Below are 24,767 nucleotides of genomic sequence, written 5' to 3'. Positions count from 1 at the left end.
ACTTTCATTTTTTACACAAATTATTTTCAAACAACAAATGTATATGTTTCTAGACTCAAGTCCAATCCGCTACTTGACCTTTACAGAACAGATAGCCACAGCAGATTCTCAGGATGCTGCAATAAGTAAGAGGGAATCAAAGAGAGAGACTTATGGCCCCAATGACTGTTTGTGATCCTGTTCAGAAATACCTATGGTTCTACAAGGTGGCTAGTAGAAGCAGCCTTGATATGTTGTTATTTTTGATAGTAGTCAACCAACCTAATTTGGACCAGTCAACTGACTGGCAGCCTCAACCTTATATGTATTCAGACATTCTTCCTCAACTTCCTTGTCCTATACTAATTACTGCAAGTATTTAACCACTTCGTATTTATGTTAATTATACAAACCAACCTCTTACTTTACATCCCATGCAGAGGCTACAGAAAAGAACTTTCCTTAATAGGATCATGAGATTCTGTTAATTAAATCTCTTCAGAAAGAATCTCAGTAGCACATTCCACACATTTGCTTAAGACTGCACACAAAAGGTATGTAAAAAAGGTATCCCTCCCCTTTGCAAACACACACATTTTAACTCTTCCAAGCAATATGGAAAAGTGATTAACTGATCTCTTACTAAAACAACTGAAGATAAATAAGTACAGTGGATGCTTGGGTTGCGAATGTGATCCATGTGAAATGCACATTCGCAACCCGCAGCGGTGCATCTGCGCACACACAGGTTGCGATTCGGTACTTCTGCACATGCACGGCCGCCGAAACATGGAAGTAACCCGTTCCAGTACTTCTGGGTTTTGGCAGGTGCATAACCCAAAAAAACTCAACCTGAAGCAGCTGTAACCCGAGGTATGACTGTACTCTTAATGACATTTTTATATTAAAAAATGAAAAGATGTCAAGTAGAAAAAGTCACATTTACCATACTTGACGTTATTCGTACTTCACTACTAAAATTTTAATATCACACATATCTCAAAGTGTATACTCAATGCACTTCACAGTGAATCACACTTTCAGGTGAGTGAACTTGTATAATGGATGTGTTTGTCACATTCACTACACTACACTTTAAGTGTAAGCCTAAAACAATGAAAATATGCACAGAAAATGCAATTACTCAGATTTCACTACTACAGTGGTCTGGTTCACATATCATGGTAAATCATAGACTGAAATAAACTATGCTTTACTGTGAACCATTTGCTTTCTCATGCGTACAGCTCAAAAAAGCTAGATCACATGTAGAGACAAGTCAGTATTATGGTCTGTTCCCTTCTGGCTTGGGTAAAGGAAGGAGTGAGGTAAGGGGGATTTGACCATAGTTAAACCACAGTTTGTTTCACACTATAACTTACCATGAAGGCAAACAGTGCCAGTATTATTAGTAGTAGTCCACAAGTAAACCCATCCAGCTATTATGCTGAACTTGTTAAAACTCCTACGGCATAAAAGACTGAACACAAATGCAGCAGGTCTGTGCTAACTCATATGCTCTGGGTACATGAACATGTGCTGCAGAATTTAATTCTTTGGCTCAGGTAGGTATAACTGCACAGCCTTTCCCCAAAACCCACCCTGCACCCCAAGAGTAAGGAACACTACTTGAAAAGAAGACTGTCCTAGGTGGTAAAGGGAAGAAAATTCAATATTACAGTAATTCCAAGCCATCACTTCTGCAGGTAGTCAATCTCAATGCTTATTCCAGAAACAAGAGTTGAAAAGGTTGCCTGTGATTATCTTTTTTTTTTTAAGTAAACTTTAGTATCTGCAGCAGGTCCAAACAATTCCAAACTGAGAATGAACAAGCCTAACAGGATAAGCTTAATGGAAGAAGTCACTCTGTTTATCACTATGATCAGTTTCTCACACCTAGCATATCAAGTAGAGTCTTGCACAAACTACATAATGGCATTATAGGCTTTGGTCATCATAATCAACTACTTTGAAGTCATTAGAATCAATAGTATTATCATTTTTAGGTATCTCCCATAAGATTATTTTCTTTGTGAGGAATCTAAAGGCACTCTGATCCTCAGAACATTGTGTTCTGAGTGTGTCACTTAAAATAGAATCATCTGCTTGAAGCTAAGCTGGTCTGGTCAGCACCAAGATCACCTGGGAATCACATGCACATCATTTGGGTTTCACAATGGAATAAAAGTGGGATATAAATGTAATAAAGTTAAAAAATAAAGAGTATTTGAAGACAGAAGTCCAATGTTACATATGCACTGCAGGATTCCATTCACCTGCTAATCAATTTGAAGTATTAGGCAATCATACATGACAAATACTGACAAATTGCCCTAGAACAGGGGTGGCCAACTTCCAAGAGACTGAGATCTACTCACAGAATTAAAAACTGGCAGTGATCTGCCCCTGTTTTTTAGGAGTTCAGGTCAAAGTTGCTGAGCTTTTCTTAGGGAGTGGATAAGCCCCGTTTTCTTGGAGTTCAGGGTCAGAAGTGGTGGTAAAGATGGGGGGGGGGGGAAGCCCTATATTTTAACCTCTTTTTAAAATGAGGGTCAACTACATGTATTGTAAGCCAGTGTATAAATGTACACAGATGCAAGACCATTTCCTTATGAATCCTGTTCCCTTACATACCATTCCTCTTTCTCCTACACTGTTGTTGTTGTTTAGTCGTTTAGTCGTGTCCGACTCTTCGTGACCCCATGGACCAGAGCATGCCAGACACTCCTGTCTTCCACTGCCTCCCGCAGTTTGGTCAGACTCATGCTCGTAGCTTCGAGAACACCATCCAACCATCTCCTCCTCTGTCGTCCCCTTCTCCTTGTGCCCTCCATCTTTCCCAACATCAGGGTCTTTTCCAGGGAGTCTTCTCTTCTCATGAGGTGGCCAAAGTATTGGAGCCTCAGCTTCATGATCTGTCCTTCCGGTGAGCACTCAAGGCTGATTTCCTTAAGAATGGATACATTTGATCTTCTTGCAGTCCATGGGACTCTCAAGAGTCTCCTCCAGCACCATAATTCAAAAGCATCAATTCTTCGGCGGCCAGCCTTCTTTATGGTCCAGCTCTCACTTCCATACATCACTACTGGGAAAACCATAGCTTTAACTATACGTCTCCTACATTACTATACTACAATTAGGCCAGGCTTTTTAACCAAGAATGGATGATCATCTCCTATAATTTGCTTCCACTTCTGCTGACAAGTGTCATTTGTGCTTACAAATTACAGGACACAAATTAACACACCTACAAAATTTATTTTTTGCATGAATTTTTCTGCTAGTAATGAACTTTGAACATTTGCCTGTTTCAGCACAGCTTCTAGATGCAATCCTATGGTATTACAACAGATAACTGCGTCTCAGGTGTTTCATAGAACTGTAGAGTTGGACAGGATCTCACTGGTCATCTAGTCCAACTCCCTGCAAAATACACAAAGGTGCATTCTGTGTGTATTCTTCACAGAAATGCAGACACTACTAGTACTACCCTTCCTCACCATTGCTGATTCTTTTGCCTTCTTAGCACTAAATCTGCACCGTGCAATATTAAACATAGTTTGATACCAAGATTAGAAGTAGGTATGGTTAATATTTGACAATGTACAGATGCAATGTTAATCACAGCTAGCAATGAGTGGGCAGGATGAGGAATGCACCAATCCAAGAGGGAAGAGCACACCTGTCAATCACTGAAAATTCAAGTCATAGCCTACCAAATATTTAGAGACATCATTAATTTGAAATCTGATCAAACAGATGCCATGATTTCCAAAAACAGCCTCCTTCCAGTCTGCTCCAAATAAACCTCAATAGTTATGAAAGAAGTTGTGATTATGAAGAAACTGACTGATCAAACCAGCATAACTCAGGGTCTTGGGCACTATCAACCTCTTTACTTCCATCTGTTGTTACGGTGGAGCCCCAATTCACTGCTCCAGAAATATTGGACTATACTTATACTGGGCACTTTCAAAACAGATTTTCCAGAAGACTCATGATGTACAGTTTCTTTAATTACTTCTATATTCTGGTAAGCCAATAAAGCATTAACAGTGAAAAAATAGAGAGTATTATACATTAATATACACTTGCCAATGGATTCACAGCTGAGTTATGCCAAATAACACTGCCTTTCTATAAATTGGTTTGTTTTCAGTGACTAAGAATTCATATGAAATAGTCACTGACAGTCTGGTAAGTTATCAGACACACAAAATTCCTTCCAGACAAACAGCCATCAGTACCTTCTGTCCAATTTAACAAAACAGAGGTACACATAAATGAGTGGGGTACTGCATTTGTTTTAGTAAGGCTACAAGAATTCAACATAAAGAATCAAGTTGTGGTGGCTGTGGAAATTGCAATCCTGTACAGTGATGCTATAGCAGGAAAGAAAAGCATGAAGATTACAACAAAAGTCAACATTCCATAAGCTGTACACATTTCCTTTGCCCAGCACAAGTCAAGAACCTAAGTGGAAGCATTCTTCTTTTATAAGTAAATTGAAACTGCACCATGTGATACAGTACATTAGTTTAAGAGTTTGTCTTGAAAAGTTTCCAAACTCTTGTCTGAAGGTAAATTTACAAAACAAACCTTCTTGAAGTGAATGATATTAGAGGAACTTTAACATGGGCTGATTTCAGAAGTCATGCCACCTTATGCAGAAATTATGTTTGTTTTTTAATGATAACATCTAATTCATACAGAGAAGGCAGTGTCAGCAAAACCTGACAAAATTCTGAAAGATGCCCTAGTACTGTAAATGTGTGTCTTCTATGGAAAAGAGGCACAATTCAGTTAAACTTGCATATCTAAAAATACATGCTCATGTGTCTTCAAACATCTATTTTTTAATTATCATAAAACTTAAGAGAGATTCATGAAGTGCCTATACCAAGTAGCTGAGGTATGTTGATTATGTTTATAAATGACAGTTACTGAAACTGATGTTTACACTTTTATGGGATACAGTCATACCTCGGGTTGAAGTAGCTTCGGGTTGAGCGTTTTTGGGTTGCGCTCCGCAGTGACCCGGAAGTAACAGAGCACGTTACTTCCAGGTTTCACCGCTCGCGCATGCGCTCGACATGACATCACGCGCATGCGCAGAAGTGACAAATTGCGTTCACTTCAGGATGCAAATAGGACTCCGGAAGGGATCCTGTTCGTATCCAGAGGTACCACTGTACATAGCAAAATCTAATACCCACAAAATACAGTGGTACCTCGGGTTACATACGCTTCAGGTTACATACGCTTCAGGTTACACACTCCGCTAACCCAGAAATAGTGCTTCAGGTTAAGAACGGAAATCATGCTCTGGCGGCATGGCGGCAATAGAAGGCCCCATTAGCTAAAGTGGTGCTTCAGGTTAAGAACAGTTTCAGGTTAAGAACGGACCTCCGGAACGAATTAAGTACTTAACCCGAGGTACCACTGTAGAAGAAAAAGACACCAACCAGTAAAAATGCTAAACAATGTTCCAAAAAATTATGGGGATAATCAGCATCAGGTAGACAGACTGAAATGCAACTATTTTGATGTTTTATGACTAAAGGGTTTTCCAGAAGAAATCAACCAGTTCCCATTCTTGTTTTTTTTTGTTGTTGTTTTAAAATGCAACATGACGTTAGGAATACTAAACAAACTGCAAAAGGGATGCAATACAAGACTAACAGTCAGCAGGTCTCAGAGTCCTTATGTTTATTCAGGGCTACAAAAAAATGTGGTATGACCTAAAAAAGGCATTAAACTTTGCAGCCCAAACTGAAACATCTTACAGAAATACAAAAATTATACTGTATGTTTTGTTATACAGTTCTTATTTTTGGTAAGTGGGATACAGAGAAAACTTAAAGCTGTTTCAAATTGCATTGAATCTTAAGAGACTTTACTAATCAAGTATGTTTGGGAAAGTATTTTCTGAGAAATGTGGGTATCACCCATAAAACCCAACTTCTGTGGTATAAATGTGTATGCATAATTAGTTTTATACTAGGAACTGGACATACTAATCTCAGCTACAGTGAAGAAAAGACAAATGCAATGACAGACAGTCAAATTAAAGTCCCAGTATCTTAATAGCTTAACTTGAGACCTGCTGTGAATCAGTGAAAAGGAGAGTAGCAGAGGACATACCTTGGAACTGCTCCCAAAACAATCAAGTTGGCTTTTTGTTTGTTGTTTCCAATTACAGCATTTTTCATATCTCTGTAAATCCAGAAAGAGAAAGACCCTAGTAAATTATGCTGAGGTACTAAGGGCTCAATTTTGCAGAATTTAGTTCCACCAAAATCAATAGTCTCTAAAAAAGCTAAGCACTAAAACAAACAAACAAACAAACCAAGCAACAGTCCCCACGACTTTCAGTAACAATTTGAATCTCTGATATTTTTCTATGACCCAGTTATTTAAATAACAGAGATGTTCATTCTCACATACTGGGGTGAGCTGAGGTGAAGAAATCTTTGACAAGGACAGGTATCAATATCAAGAAAATAAGGATGTAGAGAGTCAGTGCACAGTCAATGAAAAAATGGAAAGGAAATATGTAATAAGATGAGAACCTATCTTGTCTTGAATTTAAAATCACAGTAGAATGAAATACTGAAATATTTTCCTCAGTGGAAATTACAGTCATACAAAGCTTCCTTGATGCTAATCTTTATGCCAACCATCAACTTTCAATCATATTTATGATGCAGCACCACACACTTGTAGCTACTCTCCTCAAACCTTTTCTAGTCTCTTCCAGCAATTTCCTCATTCCAACTTCAGTTCAAACATAGTGAATGTAGACTTATTTCCTATCATCATCTTACCTTTTCTGCATTTACAGAAAGGCTATTTGCCTACTTCTCTCTATATTTTTATCAGTCAATTTGATACCCAAAAGGAATTAATCTTTTGGAACCAAAGAAAGTGATGATGTTAATAAGAATTTTAGAGGATGACAACACCGTTTGTTCCTCTAAAAACAATTGACAGTACAATTCGAATACCCCTTCAAATGTTATGCAGAAGCAACAAAGAATGCTCAAGTGACTGTCTTTCCACACATTTGAGTAAAGAGGAGATGAACATTTAGCTATGATATCACATTTATCTCCCCAAGGTGACACTGATCTCTTATGATGGCCTTAATAACTTAGTAACTGTTTCCTACTTGAAAGCTTTCTCATCTTTGCATTGGAAGAAAAAGTTCATCAGTTTTAGATTTAAGTAAATATTTTAATAACAAAATGACAGTGCTAAAGTTTCCAATTGAACGACTACGTGTTTTCTAGCATGCCATTGCTAAATTTCGTAGAGTTGTGAATTAAAGAGATTAAGGTTGTAAAACTAAACACACTTTCAAGGCAGAAAGCCTCATAGAAGGAAGTCCCACTGTGCTCAGAGTAAGCCCTGTACTGCAAGTCTTTGAATAATTTGCAACAGTCATGAGCTTTATATCATTGAAGTAGGTCAGCCCTGGCCACCAACCACAGGGGGAGAAAGGAATCTTACTCACTAGCAATACTCTTAGCCTCACTCCCACCCCATCTGCCCTGATACTGAGGCCCCCCCAAACCACATGCTACCTATAGAGGGACTTTTGAATTCCAGCAGAAGGGGAACACATGGGCAGGGAGTCCTGTAATCTGAAATCAGCCCGTGACATGCTAGAGACTGTTGTAGCCAAAATTGAAAAATTGCAATTCCCAGCAGTTGCTCTTTGGAGCCATACTACCTCCAATGCTGCAAGCAGAACAATGCTTTTGATTATCATAAATTTCATACTGTTTTAGAATACAGTGGTACCTCGGGTTACAGACGCTTCAGGTTACAGACTCCGCTAACCCAGAAATAATACCTGGGGTTAAGAACTTTGCTTCAGAATGAGAACAGAAATCACGCAGCGGCAGCATGAGGCCCCATTAGCTAAAGCGGTGCTTTAGGTTAAGAACAGTTTCAGGTTAAGAACGGACCTCCGGAACGAATTAACCCAATGTAATAAGGTGCAAGATTATGCACAACTGTATCAGTAACTGGGAAGGTGTGTTGATATGTCGATGTCAGCTGAGAAATTTATTAAATAGTTTTACACTTAACTGCTTTAATTTTTATCTCCTTCTATTTTAAAATTATATTTTATACAATTTATATATGTTATATTTTGGATAACAGTAACAATACTGATAATATTATGGGTGACATTCAATGATGTCCGCCCACTTGTGCAACAGAAATTCAATTGTGCAATGGGACTTTAGTTTCTCGTTTCCCTCTCCAGCTCCCCATGTACTTCCAAAATCTGCTCAAGGGTCTACTAATCCTCCAAATCTGATTCTGGGGGCATGCAGGGTGCTGGGAGAAGAAGGAGAAGCCGTGTTGCTTGAGTGGACATTCACAAAGTTGTATCTCACCATACACAACTAAGTCACTGGATATTACTTCGTTCAAAGTCAACTACTGAGTTCATGGCTAAAACAGGATTTGTTTCTGGGACCCTCAGCTTGTTATGGGTCCGGGACCTAGATAACTAAGGAAAATTTGGTGTCTTGTTCCATGAAGATGATGGAAGACATGTGGCCAGAATGAGTTCCTTTTCTTCCTATGTGATAGAATTCCACAAATATCAAATACATTCTGGATCTGAATATCAAAGGAGATGAAGGAAGTACCAGGATATTGTTAGGATTCTTTCCCCGTGATGCAATCATGGGATTGTTTTTATCACATGACAGTGTGTGTTTTCATTTCACATTGTGGGAAGTGACGGAGACAGAATGTTTTTATTACTGTGTTTCCGTGATGTAGGATTTTGTCTTGTTCTTTCTCTTTCCTGTTCGATGCTGATGAGGAAGGAGCTGGGTTAGAATGCTCTGAGTGTATTATATGTAAATAAAGTAGTTTAGCCAAAATGCTGAGCTACTGAGTATGTTACGCTGACTGCCTATACTCTGCTGTTCCTGAAGTGTGCTGATGCCTATGAGGCATCAGCCGCTGTGATGTTTGGGCTGGAGAAAGACTTTGAGTCTTCCGAACGACTGACCAGGAGGGAGAGAACATGACAGCCGGGCATGTGTCTCTGCCGGATTCCTACTTGTGTGTAGGACCTCCTGACAGATATACAGTAGTTTTACCAATGATCAAACACAATTTTATCTGGCTAAGTACAGCAAGAAATCTCTATTCTGTATATTGATGAAGCCAGATTGGCCATTGCACAAGTATGAAGTACAGTTTAAGGGGAAAATGACAATTGCAAGTTCTGGCACAAACTGAAATGCATCCCCCATCTCCTCCCCATTCTGTGAAGAAAATGGAGGCATTTAATGCATACTAGATATAGGCAGATCTGCTAAAGAATGGTGAACAGAAGCCGTCTGCTTCTGCATTCAGTGCTATAAGCTTCATTACAAAACCTATCTGCAATATACATTTCCTAATATCTACCTACTGGCAATAAAATGTATCCTTTTAGTCTTTCCCCATGCCAGTCCCTCCTCCCATTTTAAAAAGTAATTTGTCAGCTCCACTCAAGTAAAATTAGTTGCAGTCACCTTGTGAAACCATAACATTATATTTAAACCAAAGTGACACTATCAAACAAAGTATTTTGCAGTCCTAAAGAATGTAGATCCAGTCAAGCTATGCTCATATGCACTTGCAAATACGGTACATGAATACTGCTTCTGAAGGCTCACAGGTGAAAATCTTTGGAGCAAAAGGTTCCAACTAGACCAGGGGTCTGCAACCCGCGGCTCCGGAGCCGCATGTGGCTCTTTTACACCTTTGCCACGGCTCCGGGGCGGATACTAGCGAGGGGAGGAGGCACATTGTGCGCCCCGACACTCCCCACTGTGGCGGGCGCTGTACTGGCCGTGACGTCGCATGGGGGCGGTGCATGCATTAGTCACGCACCGTCCCGACGTCACCTTCCCGCTTGCCCGCTACATTGTAAGGGGCATGTACGCTGGTCACTGTTTTGAAGGGGAGTGAAGAACACACACATACAAAAAGGTAACTTGTTCATTTAACATTTATTTCTATGAGGAGGAGTAATTCTGAGGGGTCAAACAAAGAAATAATAAAAAAGTGACAAAAAAGTTATTTTTATAATGACGAGTTTTGCGGCCCCCAGTTTTTTTCTTCTTCGGAAACGGGTCCAAGTGGCTCTTTTTGTCTTAAAGGTTGCAGACCCCTGAACTAGACCAATTAAGAGTTAAAATGCTTTGTTTTTGGAACACAGACAGCTAAATGTAGGTGAAATCAAAGTGGTGTCCTAAAGGCTATTTTAAATGTAGGTGAAATCAAAGTGGTGTCCTAAAGGGAAGGATTTTAGAGCAATAATCCACACTAAAGAAGGGTGGCCACCATTTTTATTCCATCACAAAATGGGATGTGATAACATATGTAATACTTTTTAGTTTTTATAGCAGTATAGCATATACACAAATTAATTGACAAAGTCATTGGTCATGAAAGTGATTACATGCTCTTCTAGATCAAAAATGGAAATATTTTTCCCCAATATCTGCAATTTTTGTTCTACTTCAGATTTTTTCTACTTCTGCAGATGGAATTTCACATGAGGATAGCAATTTGGGATTCAGTAAGTCACTAAAACATACAGAATTCCACACGCACATATGACCAACATCACAGAACAAGAAAAGGCAACAGAGAAAAGATTGCATTATTCAAATGTTTATGGACAAAATCTTATAAGTGCTCAACAAATGCCAAATATGTTTCTGTGTTCAGAGAAAAAGACATGGTGGTCTTAAGACACTACACTCCCAAGTTTACAGAAAAGATACACGTAAGATGTGAAAAAAATAGTGCCATATAAATAAATCTCTTCATTATAGGATAGCTATACTGATAGATTAATAAGCATGCACTATCACATATCCCAAACAGGGAAGCTTCCACCTCCAAAGTAGGAAATTCAGTTTTACTGACAATCACAGAATACCTATTAAACATTTCAGTGCAACGAAAGCTGACAAATATCACCTTCTTTCAGCATACCTGCCACAAAACTAGTTTACATTGTCAGTTTACCAGAGGTACATAAGTGTCTGGAGAAACTGGCTAACAGATTAATATACTAAAATAGCTGTAACTACCTAAAGTCCAAGGCTTGGGAAGGAGAGGAGCATTTGAATTGTTCTGAGATTTGCATAAAGAGCTGGAGAAGGGTCAGAAGATTATATATTTTAAGGCATTTGTACCTCTCTCTTCAGCCAAAAAGGCTCCCAGTTTACATACAATCCAACAAGACAGTCCCTACTCATGGGCTTCCAGTCTAAAAAAACCACAACAACACACATAGGCAATGAACAGGGAAAGAAGAGGAAAATCAAAATCAAAACTCAGGCACCAATTTCTAAGTACCGTATTTTTTGCTCTATAAGACGCACCAGACCACAAGACAGTTTTTGGAGGAGGAAAACAAGGGGGGGGGGGGATTCTGAATCGCAGAAGCCAGAACAGCAAGAGGGATCGCTGCACAGTGAACGCAGCAATCCCTCTTGCTGTTCTGGCTTCTGGGATAGCTGCGCAGCCTGCATTCGCTCCATAAGACGCACACACATTTCCCCTTACTTTTTAGGAGGGAAAAAGTGAGTCTTATAGAGCAATAAATACGGTAGTTGTTCCTGGCAAATTTCAGGGGCAGAAGTTGTTTGATGGAGCTGGACCTCTAGCAAAGCTGATGGGATGAGTCTTCTGCTTCCTATCGCTTCCACTTAGGCTGCCCAATGGAATGGCTGCTCCAAGGTGACAGTTGAGGGGTGAGGACTGATGGAGTTGGCCTGTCACGGCAAAGCTCATGGAAAGGCTCGAAAGCATTACTCCTTTGAAAGCTATGGGTCAAATGAGGGGGACATAGTACCCTGAGTCACATATGCTATTAGTTTTCCTCCTTTGTGTAATAGTGTTATTTGCAGAAGTGAGATTATTTTTTAGCAGATCGGTGAAAGAATCAAATTGAGAAATTTATTTTCCTGGTTTACTTCTCTTGTTCTGAAAAGACCAGCAACTTTTGTTTCAACCTCTCACTGAAATCTTTCAAATTCAGATGGTTACTGCAAGAATGCTAACTAACAAATGGTGGCAGAATTACCTTCCACCCCCCTTCTCTCCCAATTGCCTTTCCTTGTGTGTCATGCCCTTTAGGTTGCAAGACTGAGGGAACGAACTGTTTTATTGCTGATATTTGTAAGCCACTCTGGGAGTCTTTTTTGGCTGAAGAACTGAATAAAAATAGTTTAAATAAATATACATTGGTTTCTACTAAGAAGTATCTTTGTACAACCTAGAAGTATAATCCAGACCCTTCATGGTCATGCAGCCCACAAGCATGAAAAATTCTATCTTCTTAAAGATTGTTTACTTGAAGTTTAATCTTTCTGTCCAGTGCTGCACCTGTGTGGTTCTGCCGCTGAAAAAGGACTTCTGTATTCCTGCCCCCCCCCCCCGCCTGGGGTCTTCAAAATCTGTTCTAGGCCATTCCTAACACTGGAGTGCTTATCTTCGGAGTGCAAGGGGATGAAGGTGACAAGAGAGGAAGGGGAAACTCCATGGAACACATAAAAGTCAGTTGCACCAGCAGAGCTGCAGCACTGGACACAGTCCTAAGCATCCAGACTTTTCCAGAAGCAAAGACTAGTGGATACTAGGCAATGTTGTTTTACCAAGATGTTTTACCAATATGATGCTTGGCTTCTAGAGTCATAAATATTAAACTTTGAGAACCAAACAAATTGCAGAGCACAGGATTTGGAGGGCATAGGAAAAGCATACAAGAATAGTTTCTCCTTCTCTGACATGTGAAAGAGATGCTAAAAGCTTGAGGCCTGCCATATCAAATTCACAATAGAGGAAGAAACCATAGTTTCCTTCTTGTGTCTGAACTGTGCTAGTATATTATTTATAATAATAAATTTGATTTATGAAATTGATTCATAAATCAACAACACCACAGTCTTCCCTCATTAGCCTCATTCGGACTGTATGCTGAATCAGTTTAGCATTATGAGAAGGATCCTGTGTGTCAAATATATGAGCTCCCTCTCCCAAATGGCTTTTTTTGTTTTTGTTTCCCAGTGCATATAAAAGTTATGCTTACACTACTGTAAGCCGGGCCCCCCTAGCTGCAGAGGTAGGAGGAGAAAAACCTGGATCCAGCCCTAGCCAGCTCCGCTCCTGTGGCTAGAAGAGGGCCGGCAGTGTGGGGCTTTCTTCCCCTGGAAAGGGCCAGGCTGCTTACAGCTGCATCCATATCGCAAAGTGCAATAAGTGTGTCTGTATTTTAAAATATTCTATGTAGGGATTCTCATCCCAAGTGCATGTGAGTACTGGCATGGGACAGCAAAGAAGGAGATTTATATCAGGCTTGGAAGATAAAGCAATAAATACAATACAGAAAGTAACTTAGAGACCTTCATACTATCAAAAGAAAAAGATTAACAGTGCTATCCTAACCATATCTACTCAAAAGTAAATACCTCTGACTTCAATGCAATCGGTACTGCAGCCTTAGTAAAAAAAGAGAATTGTTACCTATTCTACATGAAGGTAGTATCAAAATACATTTCATCAGTAACACTTCAAGTAAGTGATGCACAGCTATACACCTGTAAAAGCAAGCTATGGAAAAGCTTCACACAAACCCACAGAACTAATGGCAAGATAACATACAAGTAGATTATTACTTACATGACACCCTGCAGGACATTTTGGGGATCAGGATCAAATAATCTGTCAACATAGTGGCGACTGCTAGCCGTGACTTCCTGGAAGCAAAGACATTTACAGACATTTAGCATTCTAAAATTAAATACTCAAGGAAGCAACAGTACATAGGAAGCTAACACACTGATATAATTTAGTATTTTGTATGCATTTTCCAACAAATGTGAGCTCAGAACAACTCACAAAACAGTAGGCAATAGCCAATTGTGCCTGACCATCAGTGAAACTAACTCCTGCACATGAAGCAGGACTTCCCCTCCCTCTCTTCCCCGATACAGACCCCACACACCAACCTAGTAGGTGGCTTCAAGGGAGGACAGGAATTCTGCTCACAGTGTTGCATATCACCCCGTTTATAAATACATTGGTGAGCGTGTTTTGATTCTTTGCACTGAAATAAACCATTATGCTTAACAATAATTCTTGTAAGAAATATAAACCTATGCCAGTTTAAGCACAAGCACTATAGACACTCAGGAGCCATGCTTAGTTATAAGCAATTATCAGAAATAGTCAGATATTGCTTTCAGATTTATTAGATGAACATCATCCACTAGTGAGCTACTGTTCAACTGAAGCCTTTTTAAAAACATCCCCCATGTGTTCTTTCCAAGTTCACAGAATAGATATGAAGAACTAATTTCAGAATGTGCATAAGTATTTCCAGCATCTTAAAGACATTTTGCTCTGCAGAAAAATAACGTTGTAACCTGCTTTTTTTGCTGATTTTTTAAACCCCTAGTTTGAGATTAAGTCTGTCAACATTTCTTAGCTTATTTGCATTTCCAGTCAGATTCTACATATGTATTGTCAGATTGAAATCCTACAAATCCAAGCAACTTGTTCCAAGCAAACATGTACAAGATTGCACTTTAGTTCCTCCTGGATGGTCAGCAGGCTCTGCATAATTAGCTGAGCTCTTTTGAGTGAGAGGAGGAACATAGGCTTAAAGCAGGGGTCAGAAAGGTTTACCTCACCTGGGCCGGCTCACTGTAGCAGAGATCCGTCCTTGGGCTGGATTGTGCGCACCCACGATTTCTGGCATCTGCGCAGATGCGATTTCTGGCGCCACAGAAGGGAGTCCCCACGCTGCACTGCGCCAGTTTAGTACAGTGCGCGGGAACTCACCGAGCGGGCGGCTCGGTTCGGGAGTGGCTCAGGGGCTGGTTAAATGGTCCCTGTGGGCCGCTTGTGGCCCATGGGCCTTAGGTTGCTTACCCCTGGCTTAAAGAGTTGGTTTGTGTGCTTGCAAGGGGTTACAGGTAAATTGGCTGCAGACAGCCACTCTCCTTATTTCTCAGCAAGGGGAGGGCAAACAAAGCAAGGAGAGGCAGTGTGAAAGATGTGAAAGAGTTTGCTGGTTTGAAGGAGGGCTTTGGAGGGAGGGAGGAGTGAGAGAGCAAACAAAACAAAAGAGTTGGTGCCTGCAAAGTACCTGCAAACTATCCATTCAGCTGAGCTACCCCCTGGGAAGCTGTCAAGTCTCCACCTTTTGTTCACAGGTATATTGCCTTGTTGAAACACTTATCAGGATATCATTTCAATGCCATTTCAATACCAGTGATTTCTTGCACAGCCCTATGGCTGGCAAGCTTTTTCTTACTGATCTTCCCATAGGTGAATCTGGGATAAGTTCTGGAGGGTTTCCACAGAACACAGTTTAAAGCCATTGGCCAATAGCATACAGATTATACTCCAGTTTCACTTAAAACCCAGTGATTTCCCCAACAAATGACTAGATCTCTTTGCCAAGAAATTTAAGATTCTGGACAAGCCGTTAATGCGGAAATAACTTTTTCCTTTCATAATTAATATGCACATGGCTCTCATATATATACTTTCAAGACCAAGCATGAGCAGAGGAGTTGGCTACTGAATTCAGCATGCTGTATCACCAACTCCATCTTCTTTATTTATTATCTCTCACACACTAAGTGTGACCATTACCTGTACATATACCAGGGTGCATCTCCCTTTTCAGGTACCATGAACTAGAATGGGACATTTGATGACTGAAACAACTGGAAAACTCTGAAGCTGGCATTACAAATTTAAAATATTTTCCAGTGCTTGCTAGAGCTAGCACTTCAGCATTTGGTGCTGCTGCCTATGAATCTGATTTTATTGGGTTATTACATACACGAGCCCATTCACTCCTAAAATCAAAGTGCTCTTTCAGTTTTATTTAATATTTGTATACTGCTTTTCCAACAAGCAAGCCAACCCTATCTCTTACCTAGGGTATATGCACTCCCCTGCCATCTCTCACCCTGTGGAGGTGCGGGTGAGAGAGAGACTGGTTCCACCAACAGGCTCTCTCACCTTGGGGCAGCCAACATACTGAATAGTCATTTAATCCCATATTGTAATAACAGAGCCTAGAGAGAAAATGGGGAGACACCCTCACCCCGATTCTCATTCCTGTCACCTATGGTGGAGGAGCAAGATCCACAGGAATGCAGACAATCTCATAGTGGAAGGAGTGCCACCACAATGCTTCTAGACTTCCAATTTGTTGCTATGCAGCAGGAAGAAAAGATAAAAGGTTCTGCCAGGATTCTGAGATGGAACTATCCAGAAAACTTAGGATGCAGCAGCAGAAGAGATTTTCTCCAAATCTTTTAATCCAAGTAGCAGTTCTCTATCTAGGTGGGGAACTTAATTAGGTATCCAGTTCTCCCAATAACTGACCAACAAGCTCAACCTTGATGGATAAGACTTCAAAATAGAGAGGGGGAGACAGAAACCAGCCTATTCAATGCAGATAGGTGTTTTATAGATATTGTTTACAAAAAGCTTTTGACAGAAAAAGCAGCACTATTAAGTTTAGCATTAATAAAAACTGCCTATAATTCAACTTAAGCTTTTATTTATTTCTCTGCAGCTGATACTTACCTGTAAAGGTGGCTATATGAATACCTGAATTATCCTTGTCTGCAACTTTTAGGGCCTCCATCTGACTGTCTAAGGTAGCAATTTGTAAATGATGGCTCATTTTTGCTGGAACCAAGAGATATGTACCAAGATTGCCAGAAGTGAAAAAGCATCAAGTAAATAGAAGATCTGCAATAGTCTCAAGCAACAAAGTGTACCGCATCTCAGAGACTAACAAGTTTAGTGCAATTAACACTTTGTAAACTGTACCACCCCATGACATCTTGCAGGAGATGTGGAATGTTGTGCAAACTGCTCTTATTGTAGGGTTTCACCATCCAGATAGAGAATCATAGAATCAGAGTTTGAAGGACCTCCAAGGCTCAGCTAGTCCAACCCCTTGCAATGCAGGAATGCAGTAATCTCAACTAGATCATAGAAAGAAACTAGGAGACACTAAGTTTAAAAACTTTACAAAGTTTGTTCAACTTGACTGCCCTGGTTTTTAGCTTGGATCAAGGATTGTTTTACACATCAGAACTATCAAAATGAAGTTAAGATCACTACATTAGGTAATAACCCTTTTCTGCAATTAAGAAATACTTTTCTTCTACCAAACTAGGCAATGCTTTCTGTCCCAATCTAATTCAAGAGGGAGATCCTAGAGAATTCTAGCATTTCGTCAGAAGAGTAAAAAACTTTGATATGGTTTGTAATCAAGCCTGACTGCTGCCAGGGAATGAGAATGGAATCATAAATGAGTCCACACAACCAAGAGACAGCAAACCAGGATTGAACAGAACAAGTTGACAGAAGTTGACACAGCCCCTGGCAAATGTAATCAAAATTTTCAATTCAATTTCTTACTTGGGTGAGTTGAAAGAAAGCTTGTATACAAGCCTCAATCCAGGTGAGTTAGTTTAAATTCATTCATTTCTATTGGTTTTAACCGCAACTCACTTCCTGTGCATAAGGTTCAACAAGCAACAGAACATGTAGCCCCTCTCTTCTCAGGGTGAAAGTAGGAGGAATTGTCAGTTTTTGTACAAAGGCAGCATCCCTATGGATGGATACTGAAACTGGAACAAACTTTTTCTTTAAAAGATCTGGACATACAAGTCCAACAAGTTAAGTGGCCAAGTTTGCACTGATGCCTAAGTCACACAGTACACCTCCACTAAAGACTGGACAGCTGCAGCAGGACCTTCATGAACCTGGCACATGGGCAAGAGAACACGAAGGCAGAGTGTGCATTGAAAAATGCTACATTTGGAAGGTACAGTCGCGTTGCAATGGGGACTTCCTTTTGTGCGTTGTGAAATAGTACAGTAAAAATTAAAAAGTAGTAATAACCACGCAAGGCCATAAGTAGCAGAGGAAAAGAATGCAGCTGGGAAAGCTATTCACTCCCACAAGAATCCAACGAGGCCGGTTGCCATCATGCCTGTGACATCTGAGCAGGGATTAAACGCAGAAGTGGTCTGACGCGGCACGGCTAGCCGTCGCCCTCCCTCCGAGGAGCCCTCTCTCCCACCCCCGGCCGCCCTCTCCTTCCCACGGACGTCCGCCAAGGGGAAAGGGAGCCAGTGCGAAGACGAGGCCGCGGGGGGAGGCGAGGGCGAGGACGGGACGGGCAACCAGCGAGGGCGGGACCCGCGGCGGGCAACCTAAGGAGGCAGTCCCTCGCTCGCCCCGCCAGGCACCGCACGGCCGGACCCGCCGCCTCCAGGCCGAGGTAAGGGAGAGCCGTCCCACGGAAGCCTCGCCGCGCCTCACTCCCTTCCCCAGGACCGGCGGCTGCCGCCGTTGCCGCGCCGCCCCAGGCCTCCACTCACCGACAAGACACTCATGCGGAGCGGCGTCTCCAACACACACGCCATCTTGGTGCGCGCCAGAAGTGCTAGCCGGTCAACCCCACGCGAGAGCCGGAGCCACGACTGCTGTTGCTGCTGCCGCTGCTGCCGCCGCCGCTGCCGCCATGCGCGGCCACATCGCCGGGAGAGGAGAGCGCGGAGAAGGGAGTACGCCCCGCTCGGCTCGAATCAGCTAACGAAAAAAACAAACTGCTTCTCCGTGAGGCGGACACTGCGCACGCGCCAACGGGGACTGGGAGGGAGGGAGGGATGGTGGGCGGGATTATTGCCGGAAGTAGATGGATTTACTCCCACCTGCTTGCGGAATTTAAGGATGAAGAAGAATCGTTACGCGCCAGCTCTACTTTTAGAGACGGTTCGGCGCTGGGCCAATGAGAGACGGAGGGAGGCTAGCGAGGCTTCCTGCTTATGCGCGTGCGCAGAGTCGAAACCACCTGTCCGAATCTGTCCTTGGAAGTGAGTGGGAGGAAGAATTGAGCTATCGCTGTTTGTGTGCGAGAGACAGAGAGTTTCACCAACCCCGGACCATAACCCTATAAACGCTCCCATTGACTTTCACTCGGTGTTCTTTGTTTATGGTTACACGCACGGTAATTTTCAGAATCCATACATCGCCTTAAATTTTATGATTAGACAGATTAGGTGCTGTACAAAAGTGACATAGACTGCGTTAAAGGGCTGCATCAACACTAGATGAGCAAGGGAGGAAAAATGATCAAGAATTTCCCCCAAAAATAATTTTTATTAGTTTTCATGTAAATACAGCAACAGCATACAACTGTAGTAACTTGCCCTGTGGTACATTGTTTCATATGCAATACACAGTACACAAGCAAGATGATAAAGAATTTGATGAATAGCAGAGATAGGCCAACAGTGGAAAGAGAACAATCTAATCATGCACTCTTATTCTGAAGTGAATCCCATTGTTTAATGGGTTTCACTCTCAGGTGAGCGCACAGAGATTGAAATTGTAGGATCCTGGAAAATGAAAAGATAGGTGCCAGGTGTTCTAAAATGATAAAGGGCTCATCATCTGTATGGCTGCCCGGATCTGGCTGGTCAGCCAGAGCAGCAGACTGCATTTAAGCATATCATAAGTCTATTGACAGGCCTGTTGCAGAATGCAAACAATTAGCTATTACTAAACAAGCAGCTACCAGCAAAAATGTCATTTAAAATAAAAAATAAAACACCCTTTTGCACAGAACTCTTCCTCAAACAACTGTTTTAGAACTAAAGTTTGTCCTTGCAGATTCAGGTGGGAAAGGAAGAGAGGGTGAAAGGAAGTGGCAGTCTTCATGTGTGTGATTCCAAATTGTTGTCTGGCTTGAAGCAGCAGACAATCTAAAATTATATAATGCTTTTTTGCAAATCTGGCATATCAAAAAACTTTTCTTTTTAAAAAATGTGCATGCACCCTATCTAGCTAGATATAACCCCAGCAGCTCAAGCAATGCAACCAGCATAGTTTTGAACATATGAGCAAACAAAACCAGCTGCAAACATGTGCTTAGCATAGACCTGGAGTGCAGAGGTGCAGGGAATAATGATGATACGACTAACAGAGATGTGGCCAATTTTCAGTTAGTCAGTCTTCAAGATCCCAAGACAAAGCAGGGCCCCTTTTCTTCCTCTCTTTTGTAAATGGATGTGCCAACCCATTTTTAACCTATTTTTACTGCACTATTCAAATCTAGTAAATTTAAAAACTTTCAATGGCCACTAAGCACATGCTCAGTCTTTTTGGGTCTGTATTGTGGGAGGCAGTTTTTTTGCTCCTTTAGTATTTTTTCTTAAAGATTTTTACTTCTGCAAACTTTGGGGTTTTCTGAGCATGCTGATACTTTCTTCTTGTTTCTCAATAGCTATATGTTGGCTATAGAGCCACTGTAACTCTTAAGTTGCTATTAGAGATTCTGACATATAGCAATTTACCATAACCCATAATATTACCACAGGCAGATCTTACTTAGATTTGCTACTTCTAAACTGGTACAAATATTGAAGATCCTGAAAATTTAAAAAATAAAATAAAAACCAGCTATGATATTTTGCTATATTGTGATTGGAGAAGCAGATTGTGTTTCAGGTAAGGCCCACAACATGCATTATGTCACAGAACCTTATGAGAAAAGCACAAGCAAGCCACTGAATTTAAGAGAAAGCAGAAGTTCAGACACAACGTGACAAGCAAAACTTTCTGAAAGCTAGGTATCATTCTTTGCTACTCCCAAGAAACGGAATCAAATGAACTTAATATAGTTTTGGTACCCCTGAACTAAATAATTAGTTTCTAAACAGATGGGAGGTCCTGACAAATAGTTGGTTGTTTGGTTAAAAAAAATAAAAAATAACCAACCTTGCAGGTGGGAGATCTGTGCATGTAATTACATCTTGCTATTCATAAGCCTAATGCAGGCATTCTCCCTAAAATGTGGACCAGAGAAAGTACAAATGAAAAGGTAGGACATCCTGACAATAATGTTATAGTGCTGTTTTTAAACCTGCTATCATTATATGGTATACCTACAGTTAATGTTCTTTGTATGAAACGAAGTTAAATAATTTCTCACAGCATGCAATTTCCCACATATCACACACATGGTGTTTCTACAAATTAACAAGGTGATACTGATTTACTGTTTTTTGTTTTGAAAACCAGCTTTAATATTTTGTTATATGTGGACCAAAAAGGCAGATTCTGTTCCAGAATTCAAACATATATCAATTTTTGTTAATCCACGAGACTGGCCCAAGTGACCCCATGAGCCTTGCAGTGCTGTTGGGATCAGGTTTAGATTGGCAGGCCCTGATGCAGGAGGAGGAATAAACAGGAGAACTGAAGGATGGGAACCTGGGCTGGAGGAGATCTCCCCTTTCCACCCCAGTTTGAGCCCCTTCAGAAGGGGGAGCAAGGTGCCAGCTCTCCTCCCCAACTTTCCTGCCAAATGGAAAGCCTCGTTAGAGCTTGGGGAGGTATTGGAACAGCCAAGGGAAGAGTGAGCTGTTAGTAGCAGGAAGGTGCAGTCTTATTGCCTAGAATTGGGCCTCACCTTCACACATGGGATCAGACCCCAAGGAGCAGTCCCAAGATTTCCACAAGGCAAGTGTGTGTGCCATGCCTCGTCTTTAAAAGCTTGGTGAACAGGACATGGAAAGTTGAGAGATCTTTGTTGCTACTGTCCCATTCTGAACTTCTTGCTCTTGAACTTCTGAACCACGACACCTAAGCCTTGTGTCTGCTGCTGAGACAGTACTGTTATTTGCCTGAATAAAGTTTTGCTTACTAAAAAAGGGTCTCTTTTGTGTGTTTTAGTGGCCAGGACAGCCACTGTCTTTTTGCAATGTTTGAACTACTAGAGAATAAGCTACTGTCCCACAGATAGATACTGAGACAGGGTGTTTTTTATAATATTATTTTCTATGCAACAGAAAGGCAAGGTGAGTTTCCAGCAACAGATCTTTAGGGATAGCAGTTCCTATCAAATCATAAACTGGCACAGTATGTTCTATATGATTTTGCAATACCTAGAGCTAATACAGGAAATCCTAAGAAGTGAAGCAAATGAACAAATACCAGCTGTGATGGTTGCTACACATAGTCTGAGAGAGAGCATCTTAACAGATCCTGAAACATTTTTATTTATGACCAGCTGTAAAACCAGTACAAGTGCATCCTATCTAGATTTGTTATTTTTGGACTGGAGCAGCAGCTATTGTCTAGACAGAAATACTGACAAGCAGGGCTACTTCACAACAACTATCCTGGTTTGGTTCACCTGGACCGGAAAGGCAAATAATGCCCCAGGCAAAAGATCCTACAGTAGCAATTTCTCACAAGCCATGAAACTCATGAGCATTGTCTTGCTCTGCTACTTTGGAACTGGAGAATGAGGTAGGCTATCCTCCTGACCAGTAGAATTCTCAAAAAACCAGCTATCATGATGTTGCTTAGCAGTTTGCCCTCTCTTTCTGTAATTGCCTCATCTTGATTACTACTTTGGTTTTGCTTTAAGTGGTCTCTGATGGAAGTTAGAGCCTTGGCAAAATAGTCTTTTTGTTTCTTAATGAATGTGGATGCCTTCCTGGTGGCCTGAAATCCACCCTTTAGATTTAGAAAGTAATACGAGTTTAGAAGATAAAACACCCCAGACAAGAAGTAGGCTGAGAGTCAGCTAAAGGCAGATTTGCAGTTTCAGCTGGGATACTAGTCAGAGATTGTGAATTGGCTGAAGCATCCCTGAGGTACAGTTGTTATCTCTGATGCTGCCTTTGGAAGAGTGCCTCTTTTGCTTCTCTCATCCAAAGGAAACTAAACCTTGCCCATAGAACTTTTAACTGCTTGGGAAAGTGGCAGCATATAACAAAAACTTAAGAATTAAGATAAGAGATAAAAACAATACACTAGGCAGGAGATCCTGACAAACAGCAATTTCTGAAAACCCATGAAGATAGGTGCAGCTACTCACCTATCCACTTTTGTTTACTACTGAACTTGAAAAGGATATTTTTTTCTTATTCTATCTGTGCGTGTATTTTGATAAAATGTAATGCATATCAAGTGGTTTACTTCAATAGCCCTGAGCTGGCCCAATGCTTATTTGTTAAATATTAGCGCTCAAACTCCAGTTCTTCATGCCTAGGTGAATTACTGAATTTTTGGAAGCACCAAGTTTGAGCATTGGTCATGGATGCATGATCTGGACTAGCCTACAGCTTCTTTCAGGAACAGAGCTAAATCAAACCCAAGTTCCTTCTTCCTACTATATATACACTCACACCACTGAATGGAATAAAGAACCAGGAGCCTATTCCAGCCCTATGGGGAAGGAGCTGATGAGTGAGTACACAAGATGGGTGCGGTGAGTTAAGCAAGTATGAGCCAAATAGTATAGGGCGGGTGCACTTCTGGAACAGGCCTGGAGTCAAAAGAGTCCGGAAACTGTAGCTGGCATTTCACAGATGCTACACTCAAGGGTTCCATAATCTGGATCCAGAACTCCAGAGTCATGTGGTTTAGAAGCGGATAATGAAAAACCCGAGTTGTTTTCCTTCCCCTCCTGGTTTCTGAATCTTTCGAGACCCGCCGCGACTCTTCCGAAACGTTCCTCTGCTGCAGAGCGCGCTTCCAGCCGAACTCCACATTTTTCTGCTATCGAGGGCGTTGGCCTTTTGTTTCAACGCCCACCTAAGAGCCTGAACTCCGAGAGAACAGCTTGTCTGAATCCTCAAGGCCCTCGAGAGGGCGGTTTCCCTTGGACGGAGCAGGGCGAAGAGGACGCGGGGCTCGGCTGCAGAAGTCTCTCCCACCCCACCCGTCGTCCCACTGCCGCCTGGGGCTTAAGGCACGGGACACCGAAATAGTTTCAGGCGGGAGCTATGCGCGGCGGGCGGCGTCCCTAGCACGAAGTCGCAGCCGGGCAGGGCTCTGTTATGCTGTACCCGTGGCCCGGCCCTCTCCTGGAAGGGAACCGCCGCCTTCGCCTCTCCCCTCCCCTCCCCAGTCCCACTTGAGCGCGCTCGGCGGGCGCCCCCTTCGTCGCGCGGGAGGGACAGGAAAAGAGGCAGAGCCTCCCTGGGCCCGGAGGAGGGTGGAGGAAGGAGGAGGAGGAGGGCTGCATCCGAAGAAGAGCGCCCCACGATGGGAGAGGGAGTCGCCCCGGCGGCGGGTAGGTGCTCAGCTACTGTCCCGTCCGCCTCAGGCGCTGTCGGCCAACTGCTCGTTATTAATTGCGCTCAACAACTTAGCAAAGTGGCGCCGAAGAGGCAGCTTTTCCCTCCTTCCCCCCCCCCCACGCCCAAGCCTCGTCTGCGGTCTGAATCCAGGCTGCGTTTTACTTTGGTGGGACAGGAGGCGGGGAGGAGGGAGCGGCCGGGGCCGAAACAAGAGGCACCTCAATAATTCCCAACGCCTTCCGCGGCGCTCGGGCGCCTCGGCTGTCCCCAGCAGCTTCTGCGTCTGCTGGGCGAGCGGGTGACAGCCGAGGCTCAGGGAGGGAGCGGGAGCCGCTTTTAACGCCTGGGGAGCGCCGTCGATTTGCCCCTCGGTCAGGGCCGGCTGCAGGTTTTGGTGGGCCCTCGGGCACAGGTGCCCATGGGGCACGTTTCTTGCAGCTCGTTTCTTGTTGCGCCCTTTTCTCCGCTCTCTTTCTTCCTTTCTCTCTCCCTCTCCTCCCGCCCATCGCAGCTCCCTTCCTGCCTTTCCCCTACCTCCTTTACACTCTCTGCCTTTGGGTCTCCTCTTGACACAATCCTGTGATTGCTCCGACACACACGCACACTCTG

General features: G+C 42.2%; 2 protein-coding genes across 5 annotated transcripts in view; one reads left to right on the top strand and one right to left on the bottom strand.

Moving 5' to 3' along the window:
- Nucleotides 1-18,646, bottom strand: part of ARMC8 (armadillo repeat containing 8) — a 54,508-nt gene extending 35,862 nt beyond the window's left edge. For 2 of the 3 annotated variants that reach the window (XM_081912442.1, XM_081912443.1), the window contains exons 1-3: nt 18,441-18,645; nt 13,696-13,772; nt 6,124-6,195 (exon numbers count right to left, since the gene is read on the bottom strand). In XM_081912442.1, the coding sequence (XP_081768568.1) occupies nt 6,124-6,195; nt 13,696-13,772; nt 18,441-18,485 (194 nt within the window). In that variant the 5' untranslated portion in view covers nt 18,486-18,645. Of the gene's footprint in view, nt 1-6,123; nt 6,196-13,695; nt 13,773-18,440 lie in introns of all 3 variants that reach the window. The other variant, XM_081912444.1, reaches the window with a different exon arrangement.
- Nucleotides 18,647-18,864: 218 nt separating this feature from the next.
- The window catches only part of PPP2R3A (protein phosphatase 2 regulatory subunit B''alpha), a 33,854-nt gene continuing 27,951 nt past the window's right edge, over nt 18,865-24,767 (top strand). For both annotated transcript variants that reach the window (XM_081912436.1, XM_081912435.1), the window contains exon 1: nt 18,865-24,151. The gene's annotated coding sequence lies outside the window, so the exon portion shown is untranslated. The remainder of the gene's footprint in view (nt 24,152-24,767) is intronic.

This window comes from Podarcis melisellensis, assembly GCF_964234715.1.
Source record: "Podarcis melisellensis genome assembly, chromosome: 5".
Taxonomy (NCBI): Eukaryota; Metazoa; Chordata; class Lepidosauria; order Squamata; family Lacertidae; genus Podarcis; species Podarcis melisellensis.
The sequence above is the reverse complement of the archived record's forward strand: the minus strand, read 5'-3'. Positions and strand labels throughout refer to the sequence as shown.